Below are 14624 nucleotides of genomic sequence, written 5' to 3' on the forward strand. Positions count from 1 at the left end.
GTGAAATTAAAAAAGAAGATACATATGTATTTCACTCTTGGGCGCGAGGCAAGTTTAGTCAACAGGATGATTCAGTCATGATTAATTTATTAACGGCAGTGATGTTGATAAGAATATCCTTAAGCTAATCGTATACACACGAATCAAAGTATATCTATAAACCGAAAACCTTCCCTTTCTCGGTCCAAGACTGATGACCAGGGGGTGCGACTAATTTTTATTAATTACAGCATGGATTCCGCGAAAATTTATGTCCGAGCTGCACGTGTATTCAAAGGAAAGACTGATCCTGGCCGTGCCGCGATCGGCGGCCCAGTAGCCGCGAGTAAATATGGAAACTTTGACAGAAGTCTGAAGTTGTATTTGTCAAATTGCTCGCATGCGTAACTGACGTAAATAGCAGTTACGATTGATTGAAAATTTAGCCCCCGTGTCAGAGTTTGGGCTGTTTTTGGACCCATGATGAAGGACCCTTGGTTAGTGTACATGACAGTTCGAACGTCGCCATCGAGCGGGTCGGCCTTTGGATGGCCGACATCGCATGACGATTTAGAGCGGTATTAATTGTGAATATTAGTTTATAAAGATAAACGATGCAGTTTTTAATGCTATATGCATATGTTGATCCTACGCGCATTTCAATTCTTACCTGCAGCAACTGGATCTTTATTCGTGTTGATTTAAAAAATATATCTTAGATAATTTATAAAACAATAATAATTGACACCAGTACAGTTTATAACAATTGTTTGGTGCAAATAAATTGCTATTCTTAACCCTGGTCCAGAACTTTAAGCAAAACTCTCTTTTTGAACTATATCATCACGTTTATTGTCATATTATTTGAAGTTATTACATCCTTGATTTTCAAATAAACAATCGGATGGTGAACCCAAATTTCAGAACACAGAATCCATTCCCTGCCAAAATACTAGTATATGAAGCGATTACTCTGGCTAGATGAAGGAAAGGGAATATAAATTATATAAATGAGAACCGTTGATGGTTTGATTGACAGAGCTTTGAAAACGAGCATTTAAAATGAAAGTCTTCTCTAGGTATTCATTTTCTAATACATGTATATTAATTTATATCTATACATGTAAATGATGAATCACTATCTAACATCATCAAACATAATCTTTTCTAATGTTGTTTTGAGACGCCTGAATAGAAAGTTAAACGACAAATCTGTTTACAGAACGGTACCGGAAGTTGCAGGAGGACTACCAGGAAGCTGCGTCAACCGTTCAGGAACAGAAGCTACTCATCACTCAGCTGGAGGAGGATCTGCGAAGCTTCAACGCCGTGTCGTCAATGTTCCGGGGTGAAGCGGAAGGGGAACCTGTCACCGGAAGTCAAGTTGAGGCGGATGTAGTTGCAGAAGTAGTGAAAGACGTCATTCCAGGTTTTAATATTTTTTTGCTCGATTGGAAAAAATATATAGCAGTTTGTTTGAAGTATTGTGTAAATTTGTTTTTAAATAATGTTTCAGGAGTAACGGCAGGAGATAAGACAGCGGTTGATTCCATTTTGCCGATTGTTCAGAGTCAGCGGGAACGCTACAGATTGCGCGCGCAGGAACTTGAAGCAGTAAGATTTACATTTTTGTTTTCTTGACTACCTGTTAAAACTCTGTTTCTGCTGTTTGATTTTCTGACAATTTTTAAAGTAGGTTCAATAAAATCGCTTTAAATTAAATACAAGTTGCTGTCCTTTGAAAAAGGACTACAATACGTGGACCATTTGCATGTGTTTCCAACGAAAACGTGAAAGCCTTAAGATTATCAGAGAGTCCACCGACTCTAGCCCTCTGCTTTTAACCACTAAATTTGTACGTTGTATTACGTATGTACATGTATGTATAGCCCTGACTTTTTATCTCAGAGTTTAAAGGATTCATACTTCTAAAATAATTATGATCTATCTATGAATGAAGCTTGCATGTGTAGTATCAGGCATTCGGTGAATTCTACTATTTGCGCACACATTAAGATTCGCACTACTTTGTTAACTATGCAGTGACATCTTTGTGTAAATTAAAAATTTCATATTTTGATGCATTTTTCTTGAGATTTAAACTTTTATACAGTGACATAATTATTCAATCATACTTAAATGCTTAAAAAAATTTAATCGGGAAGTTCTCTAGCCTCGCCTACTATAAAAGTAAAGTTAAGTTACATGTGTGTATTCGGAAAACAACAAAACATTGCAAATTATGCTATTTGATGAATATTGTAGTTTCGTCATAACATTACCTTATTTCACAATACTGATAGTTCATATCACATGCCAAACTTTTCTTTAAAAGGAATACTTTCTGTACTGTTTACCGACAACTTTACAATTACAGCGCCTTTGAACTTATGTGTGCATATGGCATGGAATTCCGATCCCGATTCAGATAAACGTTTGCTAGCCTGGTTCCCTGAGTTACCCATTACGCACAGGAACCAGGCTAGCGCATGCGCAGGCTGAATTTTCCCCATAGCATCCGGTTTAACCTCGCTTATATATTTTCTGCGTGGACCTCAGGGTCCACGCAATGAAAAGTTCGTAATTTAACTGATATATACATTGTAGAAATGTCACCACTTATCAGTTGATTTTTAAGAATTAGGAAATCTCTGTATTCTCATGACAAAAAACTAAGTAGGAAAATAAGGGGATTTACGATACATATTCCTTTGACAATGTATTTAAGCAAGACCGAGGGAATGAAAATAAAAATGTCAACTTGTATCGAAGAGCTCGTGGATTTTCCAAGAATGAATCATAAAGCATCCTGTCGATTGCTCGCAGAACGTGCCTGCAATTGCACCTGTAAAACTCCACTATTGGCCATTGCATATTCATTTTTTGACCTTAAACATCTTGTCCTATATCTTTGCACGCTTTGTTAATTTCGTTGGCGTTTTATGTTTTTAGGTCTGCAAATATTGATCCCTGTCACTTTTGCATTATTTTTAAAATTGAAAATGGAGATTTTTGAACTTGTGATCGTTTTCATCTGTCAGGTTTCAAGGCGTTGTGAAGAGATTTATGACAAAACAAGTTGTTTATCTTATGAAATATATCCTTGGTCCTATATAGAATGGCAATTTGGATTTCACAGGTCATCCAATGTGCCCGTCAGTTGACAGCTTACATCGGGTTATTTCTATATACATAATTTTTTAAATAATGTTTCAAGGTTCAAGCTAGAGACAAAAAGAGAAAAAGTGAAACATTTTTTTCCCCGACCGTCGGTTTGTCCTAAATGATGGCAATTAATTCATTAAACTGAGAAAAAAAACCACGCAGTTTGTTGCATAAGTTTCTTTCTTGTAAAGTTTTGTTTTCAAAAACCGTTCAAACAAAACCTGTTCAAATTAATTCGGTCCCGGCCACCATTTATCACTGAACGTCCCTCGTCTCTCTCTGCGTTGCTCCTTGTTTCCCTACACTTGACACAGTGTTGGAGTACATCTTGTCCGTGTATTTGACGGTTACTGCTGCCGTAAGCCGTGAAACATTGCTGTTCTTTTCCGACCTCGACCACTTTTCTCCGGTTCTGTCGCCTCCTGTACAAGATGGCAACTTCCCTATAGCATGTTTTCCAATTTCTTATCTATGTTTTCATGCTTTTGTGCGTATTAACTTTCCTGAATGTATCCTTTGGCAGAAACTGTAGATTTGCACGTTCCAAAATACAGAAAACATCGATGACATGCACGTTCTATGTCTGAAGCAGTTTTTTATTTTGCATTCTCAGCACAGACTTGTCCACATTGCATGAAAACGCGATTTTTCCAACTATCTACAATTGAAATATTTTGATACCTTTTTCAAACCTCCTTTTTTGCACGAATACCACACGAGCTGTATTTAAACCCGTTTAACTGTAACAGCGAGCTCTCCATACCAATAGGTAAATTATATGGGAACGGAGAACTCGTGGTCAAATGGGCTTCGCCCCTGTGAAGATTACTGGTCAATCATGATCGTCGTAGAATTCGCAGTTGCTGCCACCCAGTAAATTCACTATCGTCCGTGAGCTCTAGCTCTGTGTTTTGTGGTGACAGCACTACATATCTCTACATGAGCTTTGTGTTTTATGTTGACAACACTATCTCTACATGAGTTCTATGTTTAGTGCTGACAGCACTATCTCTACATAAGCGCTATATTTTATGTTGACAGCACTATCTTTATATGAGCTCCGTGTTTTTTATGTTGACAGCACTATCTCTCCATGAGCTCAGTGTTTTTTAGTGCTGATAGCACTATCTCTACATAAGCAGCACTATCTCTACATGTTTGTCTCTATGTTTTGTGTTGACAGCACTCGCTCGGTCAGCAGCAACAGATCAGTCTCCTTCAGAATGAGATAGACAAGCTCCGCTCAGACAATGTGAAGCTCTACGAGAAGATCCGATTCCTCCAGAGTTTCCCAGCCAAGGTACTGACTCATATTATATTAATAGTAGCTGTTTGGGAGGGTAACAGTTGAAATTGACACCCCGAGGAAACCATTGTCAACCTCCGCTTCGCGTCGGTTGACAATGGTTTTCGAGGGGTGTCAATTTCAACTGTTACCCTCCCAAACAGGCACTATTTATTTTATTATGCTGAATGTGTTAATTTTAGAGAATTTTTATATTGCTTTTATATAGAAATGACTTGAATTCTATCGCGAAACGTACGCGCATAACTTACGCGCATGTAACAATTCGTTGTGTTACCCGTTGCCAAGTGTGTTGCTAACGCTGAGGGTAATAGAACGGATTACCAACTGCGTCTAAACCAATCAGATTTCAGTATTTAAATGAAAGTATAATAAATATACATATAGGGTCCAACCAATCAACTCACACTATACTATTGCTATACATAGGTACCTAAATACGTACATGTACCTTTATAACCATACCTCAAGAGCTACCCAAGCAATGCATATGGAACAAAGGGTCCAACAAATTTGCCTAATAAAAAATGCTGTTGTTTTACATGAATCATGGTTACAGTTCATCTTCTTGTCTTCTCACGTGTTGCCAAGAAAAAAAAACCTCGTGACAATATTTTGGCATATGCATATTCGAAAGTAAATTATTTTATAAGTTTACAAAAGCAAAAGAGGCAACTCAGAACACACAGGGTATATGTAAATATATCCCATCTGCTGGTAATGCTGTTAACATTAGCCTCTGACCTGGTCCTTTTTCTGTACAGGGAGGACAGGCGTCCTCTGAGGACACGGAGAGTCGTTATTCCATGCAGTATGAGGAGCGGCTGGACCCCTTCTCCACATTCAGCAGAAAGGTACCTCCCAGTTATAAATATACATGTACTACTGTAGATAATCCTATCACTAACTTCTGTAGAAAAACATTTAATTATAAGATTTTTATCAACATGGCATATGATTCATGTGATATTTTGTGCATTCTAAGGTCGTGATTTTATTTCATCTCAGAAAGTTAATTTTTAATTTGACTTTAGAAAAATCAAATTTAAAGAAAAAGCTAAAAAGTTCTTTTTTTTTTATAAACATAAAAAGGATCTTCGGATATTAAAAATCATTAACATAGTGAATTAGAGATAATAAATTCTTTACTTGGGGCATTTGTTCAACATGTTATTGTAAACAACTTGTATGATGATGGACACAAACACATAATTTTATAAACGCCTACGTTTGCCAGATGATAATATTATATCATTAATATTAATATTTAATTTCTATCAGCGTGATTGGCATTTTAAATTTAGAATTTCGAAATTCTATACTACTAAATATCATTTATACACATTAAGCAGCGGCTCAGAACTGATTTCCCCATCAATAATTTTCAATAATTCCCCTATACGTCTTCTTACGATAACGTCATTTCTCTAGGAAATAAACATTCTTCATGCATGAAATTTACACACATCCTTCATCAGCTGTTTTTGTTGTGTGTTTTTTTTCAGGAGAGACAGCGGAAGTACATGAATCTCAAACCATACGACAAAATCACCCTCAGTATGGTAAATATGTGACGTCATTTCAGAATAGTTTAAACTGTCAGTTATTGAATATATTCCACAATTTGTGCGTACATGGATTCATTTAACATTACAAATTAATATGTTATATAATACTCGAAAAGTTATCAAAATGCCATTCGAAATATGTCTTCATATGTCATGCATTCCTCAAATTAAGTAATAGTGCTAATTCGGAATTAAAAGCGAACAACCTCGATGAGTTAATCCTCCATCCTCTTATTCATGATATTTTCTAATGGATGTAAACAATTTAAGTAATAAGTTGATATCGAGATCACGATGTTTGTAATTAATTTATGTTATTCTATTATATTTGGAAAACAGGAACTTTAGGGACATTTTCTATCAGAAAATAAAATCTTGTTAATCGATATTCGAAAAAGAAACGTGATAAATTCATATGCTTTCTTTGTTTAATTGACCAAATTTAGTCGAGTTGAATAAGTTATTTTTTTTTAACATTGTCATGTCATGTTTAATTAAATAAAAATAAATTATAATGACCAATGGCTTAATGAAAAGAAAACAAAACACGTGAATTGGGAACCGACAACATACTTTTCTGCAACGAAGATATGAATTTTTCAACATTTGCGGTCAATGAATTAATCATTCGGTGAGATACACAAGTCAAGAAGAAAAAATCGGACATTTAATCAAGATCAGCTAACTGTCTTCAAATGTCAGATTTCCATTAAATCTTGATATTAACGCTAAAATTTTAATCACTCTGCACCCGCTGCTACTTAACCAAAAAAAAATGGTTGCAGACTTTTTTCTCAGAAAAGGAAAGCTAAAATATTATGGCATTGGAAGGATTTACTATCATATGCATGTAATTGCTGTTACCTGAGTTTTCAGTGTTTCGAAAATGCTGCAATCAAATTCTAGAATTATTTGCTTTGAATGCAAAAAAAAAAAAAAAATTAAAAATTAATAATAATTCATAATAAAGTTTAGAATTTTACAGTTTCGGTCCAATTTGAAGCATGCAAATTTGAAAAATGGATAATTATATATCCTGCAGCTGTCAGGGAATATAAAGACTTTTAGGAGACAACGTGTTGGCATTTATATTCATTTTGTCCCAGATATATTCTTTCAATGTAGGTAAAACAATGGGTTATTAAAAGAAAAACTTTGCAACAGTGTGTAGGACTTAAATCCTTTTCGAATTTCTCGAACGCATATACCTGTATTTTGGAGAAACGGGGCCATTCTACATAATTGTTAATACTTTGCATTCATGTTTACATAAAAGTGAATATTTGACCATGCTAATGTAGGTTTTATATTAAGTAATTGTAATATGTAAGGCTAAGCTCACGGGGTATAATAAGCCGGCTTCTTGAGATGTTCTAGATTTCCAACGTGTAATCAAAGGTGGTGACTTTTACGGCCATGCTTTTAAAACAAAGTTTGCGGCATAACCAGTTAGGACCACTAGTTTAGTTTGCGGATCTGGCTGTGATAATTAAAATAAACATCATTTATATAAAAGAGGGCAGTGATGCCAATAATATGGGAGGAGGAAGGGGGGGGGGATTAACTCTAAACGATTATGAAAACATTACATGTAATATTGTACATGTATGACTTCTGTTTGACAATTTTTCCACAGGGGCGCTTCATCATGAGTAACAAAGTGGCCCGGACCATTGCTTTTTTCTACACCCTTCTTCTGCACAGTCTGGTGTTCTTGGTAAGGCTCGCAATGAACGGAGAAACCAACTGATTAACCGATTAAATCATGTAAAATTTATACGGCCGAATGTCCAGAAATGCTAAACAATTTTCCATACTGACATATTTCATTTTGGCATCTGATTTTGATAAATTATTAATCATACGATAGCGAAAAGCTGGCTCCAGTAAAAAAAGACAAAAAAAATGAATCACAATTTGCACTTGCTGTTTCTATAAAAAGGCATATCGAGACGCGGTTGTTTTGTTTTTAATACCGATCATGTCAATATGTGGTGGTGTTTTTTGACAGGTACTGTACAAGTTGGCCCACACCGAGTCTTGTAAGCGAGACTATGCGGCGGACTGCCATGCCAAGTAAGAATGAAATCTTGAATCTTGAATAGCAATAGAAACATTCATTCATTCCTGAATTTCAATCAATTTACTACACGATTAAAATATGAAAATAACACCCCCTACCCCACCCCCCCCCCCCCCAAAAAAAAAGTGGTCAGAAAGAATTACGTTACGTGAAATTCTGCAAAGGTCATTAACTTTTGGTAATGACGTTTTCTTCGCGTAATTTTATGTGGTTGTTTTATGGTATTTATATTTACATTTGAATAACAATAACCCTTATACAACCATTGTTTAATACGTAATTCGCTACTACGATATTGGCATCTCCCTGGCAAACTGAAAGACTAAGGTGTCCAATAAGATCTTCTCATTAGATGTAGCGAGTCAACGGCAAAGGCTTCAAAGTAAAGCTGTATAATTGTATCTATATGCGAACACAACTTATAGGCGAGTATATATGGTATCTTAAACCCAAGTAGCCTAAACCTTGAACACAATAAATGCGGTTCATGTTTTAATTTCCATAAAGGTTTTTATATGTTTACCCTATATATTGAACCCCACCCACGCCTCACTGCATATATTGACAAAACCATTCTCCAGCGTTAGTATCAGCGATAAATGGAACTTGTCTGGTCAGTATTTAGATTACAATGTGAAATTCCAAGCATGGGATATTTGATCTGATTTTTTATGTAAGACGCAAAGTAATGGAAATTTTATTTATTTTATCTGATTAGGCATTCAAACAGGGGCGCATTGTAAAGATCAATGACGTGCAAAATTAAAATCAGAAAAAAATGTAAACACGGACTCGATTTTTTGGAAAAAGAATTCCAATATTTCGAAAAAGACCTAGAAATGATTAAAATTCCATTGTCTTATATGACAATATGCGCGCAACCTTTGAGTAATGAATTCTTAACCCTACCACAAGCCGTGGACACCGAGTGAAATTGCAAATCATTTCGTCACTTCTGGAATTAAAAAAAAAAATTAGAAAATCCTTTCAGAGGTTCAGCGCTCCTGGGTCCCGAGTTTTACCATTGTCTCTATAATGACGAATGTCAAAGCGCGCATCTCATTGCGATCCTGACCTAATATTGTGCTCTGTGTTTGAGAGATGAACCGCCGGCTAAATTTAAGAAAAACTGTCAATAATTAATGTTTGTTGTCGTCTTTATGTTTGCATGCTGATGTATATCCCTATTTAGCATTCGGCAATATCTTCATGTGTCAGTGTCAATTAACGCTCAGCTAATTGCGAAAAACGTAATTTTAAATTATAAATTTTGATACATTTCCACGCTTATGCATGAATTATCATAATGAGATAAAAGTCTCCTATGTTGAAAGGTTTGTGCTTCATTAAGCGATTGTTATCTTCTTTGCAGGTTTGCAGAACACATGTTTAAGGTGCATGGTGCAAAGGACGACCACCGACATAACTAGAGAAATGGTGTAGGGAATTCATTGTTGTCACGTGACCAAGCAGCATATAACGGAACTTTTATCATAACTTTTTTCTATGTTTAAAAAAAAATGCCACCACATTTAGAACTATTTGACCAAAAACGAAATAAGTATTTAATCAACCAGGAATTAACGTATATCGGGATCATGATTGTTTAAAGTCATAAACATTTTGTTTATCATTTTATCATTAAACAAAGAAACTGTGACTAAAGATTTTTATGCTTGTGCCTGTAATGCTTGTACTACAGTTCTTGCCTGTTTCTTTAATAGTCGAAATAAATATGGGATCAATGGTTATTGTATTTTTATTATTTATTTTTTTTTGGACAATTCTTTTTTGTGTTCTGTAATGTACATGTATTGTACAACAAGATTATACATGTATAGCCCAAGATGTTGACACATAGCACTTAAAAATATGAAGAAAAAACCCACTGATTGTTTCGCTATGGGTGGTTTGATTTTCTTGTGTATGTATATGTAAAATACACAATTAATTTTGAACAAGTTGAGAATTATTGGGATTATTGGAACTTCGTAAGGTTCCAGGCGCATGTTTAAAATGCAACCATCGGAAAGGGCTAGCAGCAAAGATAAATTTGAAAGACTTGGCAAGAGTATAGGGGAATTATGTGTATGTGTATACACTTTCCATCGGGGAAAGGAACTCGACGGTCAGTGTCGAGCAATTAATCTGCATCTTTTAAAAGATCTGCACATTCTGATCTAACGTTTTGGGTTACAACAGTCTTATCAAAAATGTCGATTTTATAGCACACGTGCCGATCTCAACAGGATTCGGGGGGGGGGGGGGGGTTCGATAATGGGTTACGGGTTGGGACCGACGGGTGTTTTTTTTAAGGTGACTTTAAAATTTAGGTAAGATTTTACGTTCGTTTGGATCATGTGCATTACTTGTATATATATATATATGGAGGTCATGTATCGTATTGTGACTTTACTGCACTTAAAATTAAATGAGAATGTATGTCAGCGATACGAAATTAACCACGAGCAGTTAATTAAAAATGTATGTTATGCCTTATTAGAAGCATCTGTGATCTATCTGCACCTAGGCTTACAATGATCTTAACTTCTAAATTCTATTTTTTTAACACAAGTTTTTGAGAGACATTCGGTGTTTTAAACATGCTAACAAACTACGAATTTCTTTTAAAGTAACTTGGTTTGACAATGATAGTAAATTGATCTATTGTTTAAATTTCGGTAATACATGTACATGTTTATTACACTATCAGAATTTAAAACTTTTTTGTAAATTCCCTACTACGTACAGAACAAAACTTAAGAAATTTAGAGAGGTATATTCATATTTATTTGAAGACGGATTTAAAAAATTCTTTCGCTGATGTTTTTCAGTCGGACGTTTAAGTTGTAATCATTGGCGAAAAAATATTAAAATAACCCGCTTAAACAAAGGTGATGTATTTTCTGTTAAATATCCATTAATCCATTAAAATAATGTAAGGATTTTTTTTCACTTGCGATTTGTTAAACTCAAAAGAATTACATGTAGATGAATATATTTCATTTGAACGTAGTAATTTTCTTTCAAATTGATGGATAATTATTAGGCAGGCAGGGTTTGAAGTGATTATAGAAAAAGAATATTCGAGAGGTCATTATTCTAAAGATCCTGGAAGACATGATAAAATTGTTTTTATTTTAAGAAAAGAAATACATATACTAGTATTTATCATATTTCATATCTTTAAAAAGAAATGGTGATGATTTTGTAATGTTTCATGTAAACGTGCTTAGTTTTAATGAAAAATGTATTTGTTAGATACAATGTAATCGGTATGCAAAATTTTGTGAATTTTTTGTCGATTTCTGTGGTTGAGGAAAAAAAAAGAGATATCATTAGAGAATTGTACTTTGAGAGGAATTAAAAGAATCTTGTAAAGAACAACTATATACTATATCCAAAATGGTTCAAAAATATCTGTTATATTTTGTTTTTAAAAGTGCATCAATGTTAAATACTAAGATCAAAATATTTTGAATTGGTCATGCACGGTTAATCGATTAACACGCGCGATAAGTAAAATTGTTTTCATACCCCTCCTTGAATGTTATCGCGAATACAAATGACACGATAGGTATCGTTTTTCATTAAACGCATAAAGAAAGATAACTCTAAACTTTTTGTAGTTGCGTAATGAAATTTCGAATTTCCTCGATATAGTTATGCTGTGTCCTCGTGTGGTATTCATAACTGGCGCAAACAGAGGTTTGGGGCTAGAATTTGTCAGACAGTTTTTGAAGTTAGGAAACCCTCCTGATCATCTATTTGCAACCTGTCGTGACCCCGAAAGAGCTGAGGTAAGTATCGTGTGTTGCTCTGCAGCTCCCCGATGGTCTGAAAAAGAAAATCTGGACGACTCCATTTTTTTTTCAGACCAGGGAGCTACAGACCTGCAGCTAAGTGTCCTTTGTAAGGCCTATATGCTAATTATAACCGTGAACGCAAGCTCTTTTAACTATAAAATGTTTTTGATTTGGTTCTTATAGTCAATGAAGATCGACACTGTAGAAAGAAATACCGTAATCGGCATAAGCCGATTATGTTTATCTTTCTGCAATGCATAGAATCACATCAGAAGGTACAGTGTTACATATATGCCATTTACGGAACAGCCCCAAAAATCCGGTGTAAAGTCCATGTAGTCCGTTGTCACTGTTCAATGTCGATATATCTCGGAGAGTCCTCGAATGATTTAAAAGAGAATGAATTTATTGACACCGAATGAAATTATATAGTTAAAAGTAATTGAGAAAAAACACATTAAAGATTCAATATTTCAAACAATGTTAATCGAAAAGCAAAATTCAAATAATGTTTACATTTGAATTTTGCCTTTAGGTTATTTAAATAGTCTGTTGTTCATTTCCGGTCAAATTGCCTTCATCAAACGGATAAGATTCGATTTGCGACATAGACTAGTTACAGCACTTTTTGGAGATAAGTTTTTAAAATATTCAGAAAAGAGAAATCTTTCTATGTTCAACTGATCTACATGTAGTTAACGTAGATTTAATTTAAATGGAAAAAATCTTTAAAATGATTTGGTTTCTTGTTTTTACAGGAGTTAAAAATTCTGAAAGAAGAGAACGACAGAATTCAAATAATTAAACTAGGTAAGCAGTAATAAACGAAGAAAAAAATGTGACGTGATGTCCGTGATAAGAATAAATACCAACCATACTTAACCAGTCTATATTTTTGTAAAAAACACCGATAGCAATGTAAGTATCAGGTGAAAAGTAAAATTCATCAGAAAATAGCTGTCATGCTTGCAGATCTGACTAAGTTTCACTGTAGTCGGGTGGTATTTAGATAAAAGGCCTGCAGGTATTAGTCCAGCTTGCACTTTACCGTAATAAAACTAATGTGTATATAATCGTTGTTGTATTTCTGACCGCATATATTATGCTTCAAAGTTTAATACAGGTTTAAAGAAGTGTTGAGTAATACTAGTTTTATCGATAATTATAACAATTATAACGTTACCCGTTTTACAATGTTGTTCTATGTTTTAAACTAGTATTCAGTACTATTGGTTCTCCTTTTATTAGTGACACAATTTTTGTTGAAGATGGTAAAACACAGTATACGTATATCTGTACTGTGACGTCATTGATATCTTTGTTCGGTAGATGTGACCAGTCAGACCGACATCGATGCCGCGGCCAGACAAGTGGAGGATCGTGTGGGGGACAGGGGACTGAATCTACTGATCAACAACGCCGGCATGACCAGAAAAAGACAGTACGTCGGTAATCTCAACCGGGACCATCTCCTGGAGCAATTCGACACTAATGTCATTGGACCCCTCCTGGTGACACAGGTAGGTGTATTCCGATTCTAAAATTCCCAAGTGGTTTCATATTGGAATTATGCTTTTCATGTTAAGTATTTTTCAGTTAATATTGAGATGAAGTAATTGAAAACGCATGTGGAGTAGCTCCAATTTTCGCGTAGATCCATTCTCAAGTTTTCGTAGGCTTGATGATTTACCAAATACGGTACAGCTTAAAAATATTTTCTCAAATCAGCAGACAAATACTTGATTATGATAGACATCATAATGGATAAGAAGTATTTAAGTCAAAGAGGCAAAAAATGTGCAATTTTGGATGAAAAATTAGATTTTCGAAAATTTAATTAAGTAAACATGAACAAAAACTCCAGGCAGATTCGAACTCATGATCTGCGGTTCAGAAGCCTAATACTATAGCCACTGAGCTACGACGATATACAACCGAATCGAACGATATAAACAGTTTAACAAAATATTTAAATCGCCATCTTGTGACGTAGTGTCTTAAAAGTATAAGTCTGGGTGTAGTGAGGTACCTTAAGATGTTTTTCATCAGCAATACGTATTTTATCTCCTCTGTGATGAAAACTTACATGTTGTAACTCACAGTTATGTGCATTTCAGTGTTTTAACATCAATTTATAAAGCGTCACATAAAACTTGCATGTACATTACATGTATAGTTTATATGCCGCTAAAAGACTGGTTGTAATGCTGTATTTTCAGTCCCTTATGCCCCTACTATTGAGAGCAGCAAGTTTATACAATGAACCAGACAGTTGTAATAAGGCAGCCATAGTCAACATCTCCAGCATACTGGGGTCTATAGCAGAAAACAAGTCTGGTGGAATGTACGGGTACCGTCCATCAAAGGTCAGTGAGGTCGACTGAAAACGACGTCACATCCTGTTTCTAAATTATTTCAAACAAAATTAAAAATGGCTCACTTTTTCATGCAATTTAGGTTTATATTGTAAATTTTAGGCAGCAATGAATATGGTTACTAAAAGTCTCCATGAAGAACTGAAAAATAAAGGAATTCTCGTGGCGGCATTACATCCAGGTTGGGTAAGAACCGGAATCGGTGGACTGGAAGCTACTTTATCCCCGGAAGAGAGCATTAAAGACTGTTTAAATGTACTATCGAAATTATCAACTGAAAAATCGGGATGTCTTTTGTCAAACAATGGAGATAAAATTGAATGGTGACTCGATGTCTCGTAC

At 34.9% G+C, this 14624-nt stretch overlaps 1 protein-coding gene across 1 annotated transcript; it reads left to right on the forward strand.

The window, feature by feature from the left end:
- Nucleotides 1-231: 231 nt before the first annotated feature.
- On the forward strand, nt 232-14610 carry LOC128187406 (uncharacterized). The gene is made up of 14 exons (XM_052857852.1): nt 232-325; nt 1202-1408; nt 1496-1593; nt 4328-4444; nt 5215-5304; nt 5956-6012; nt 7655-7735; nt 8030-8094; nt 9474-9495; nt 11731-11901; nt 12666-12717; nt 13237-13427; nt 14127-14273; nt 14385-14610. Exons 1-14 carry the CDS (start codon nt 232-234, stop codon nt 14607-14609), a joined length of 1617 nt encoding a protein of 538 aa, XP_052713812.1. The 3' UTR covers nt 14610.
- Nucleotides 14611-14624: the final 14 nt, after the last annotated feature.

Source organism: Crassostrea angulata, chromosome 6 (genome assembly GCF_025612915.1).
Source record: "Crassostrea angulata isolate pt1a10 chromosome 6, ASM2561291v2, whole genome shotgun sequence".
Classification (NCBI taxonomy): domain Eukaryota; kingdom Metazoa; phylum Mollusca; class Bivalvia; order Ostreida; family Ostreidae; genus Magallana; species Magallana angulata.

Bases quoted from the DNA above. Each gene is read 5' to 3' on its own strand.
- LOC128187406 (XM_052857852.1), top strand. From the start codon at position 232: ATGGATTCCGCGAAAATTTATGTCCGAGCTGCACGTGTATTCAAAGGA. The intron at 326-1,201 runs GTAAATATGGAA...ATCTGTTTACAG, and splicing joins CGGCGGCCCAGTAGCCGCGA to AACGGTACCGGAAGTTGCAG. The intron at 6,013-7,654 runs GTAAATATGTGA...ATTTTTCCACAG, and splicing joins ACAAAATCACCCTCAGTATG to GGGCGCTTCATCATGAGTAA.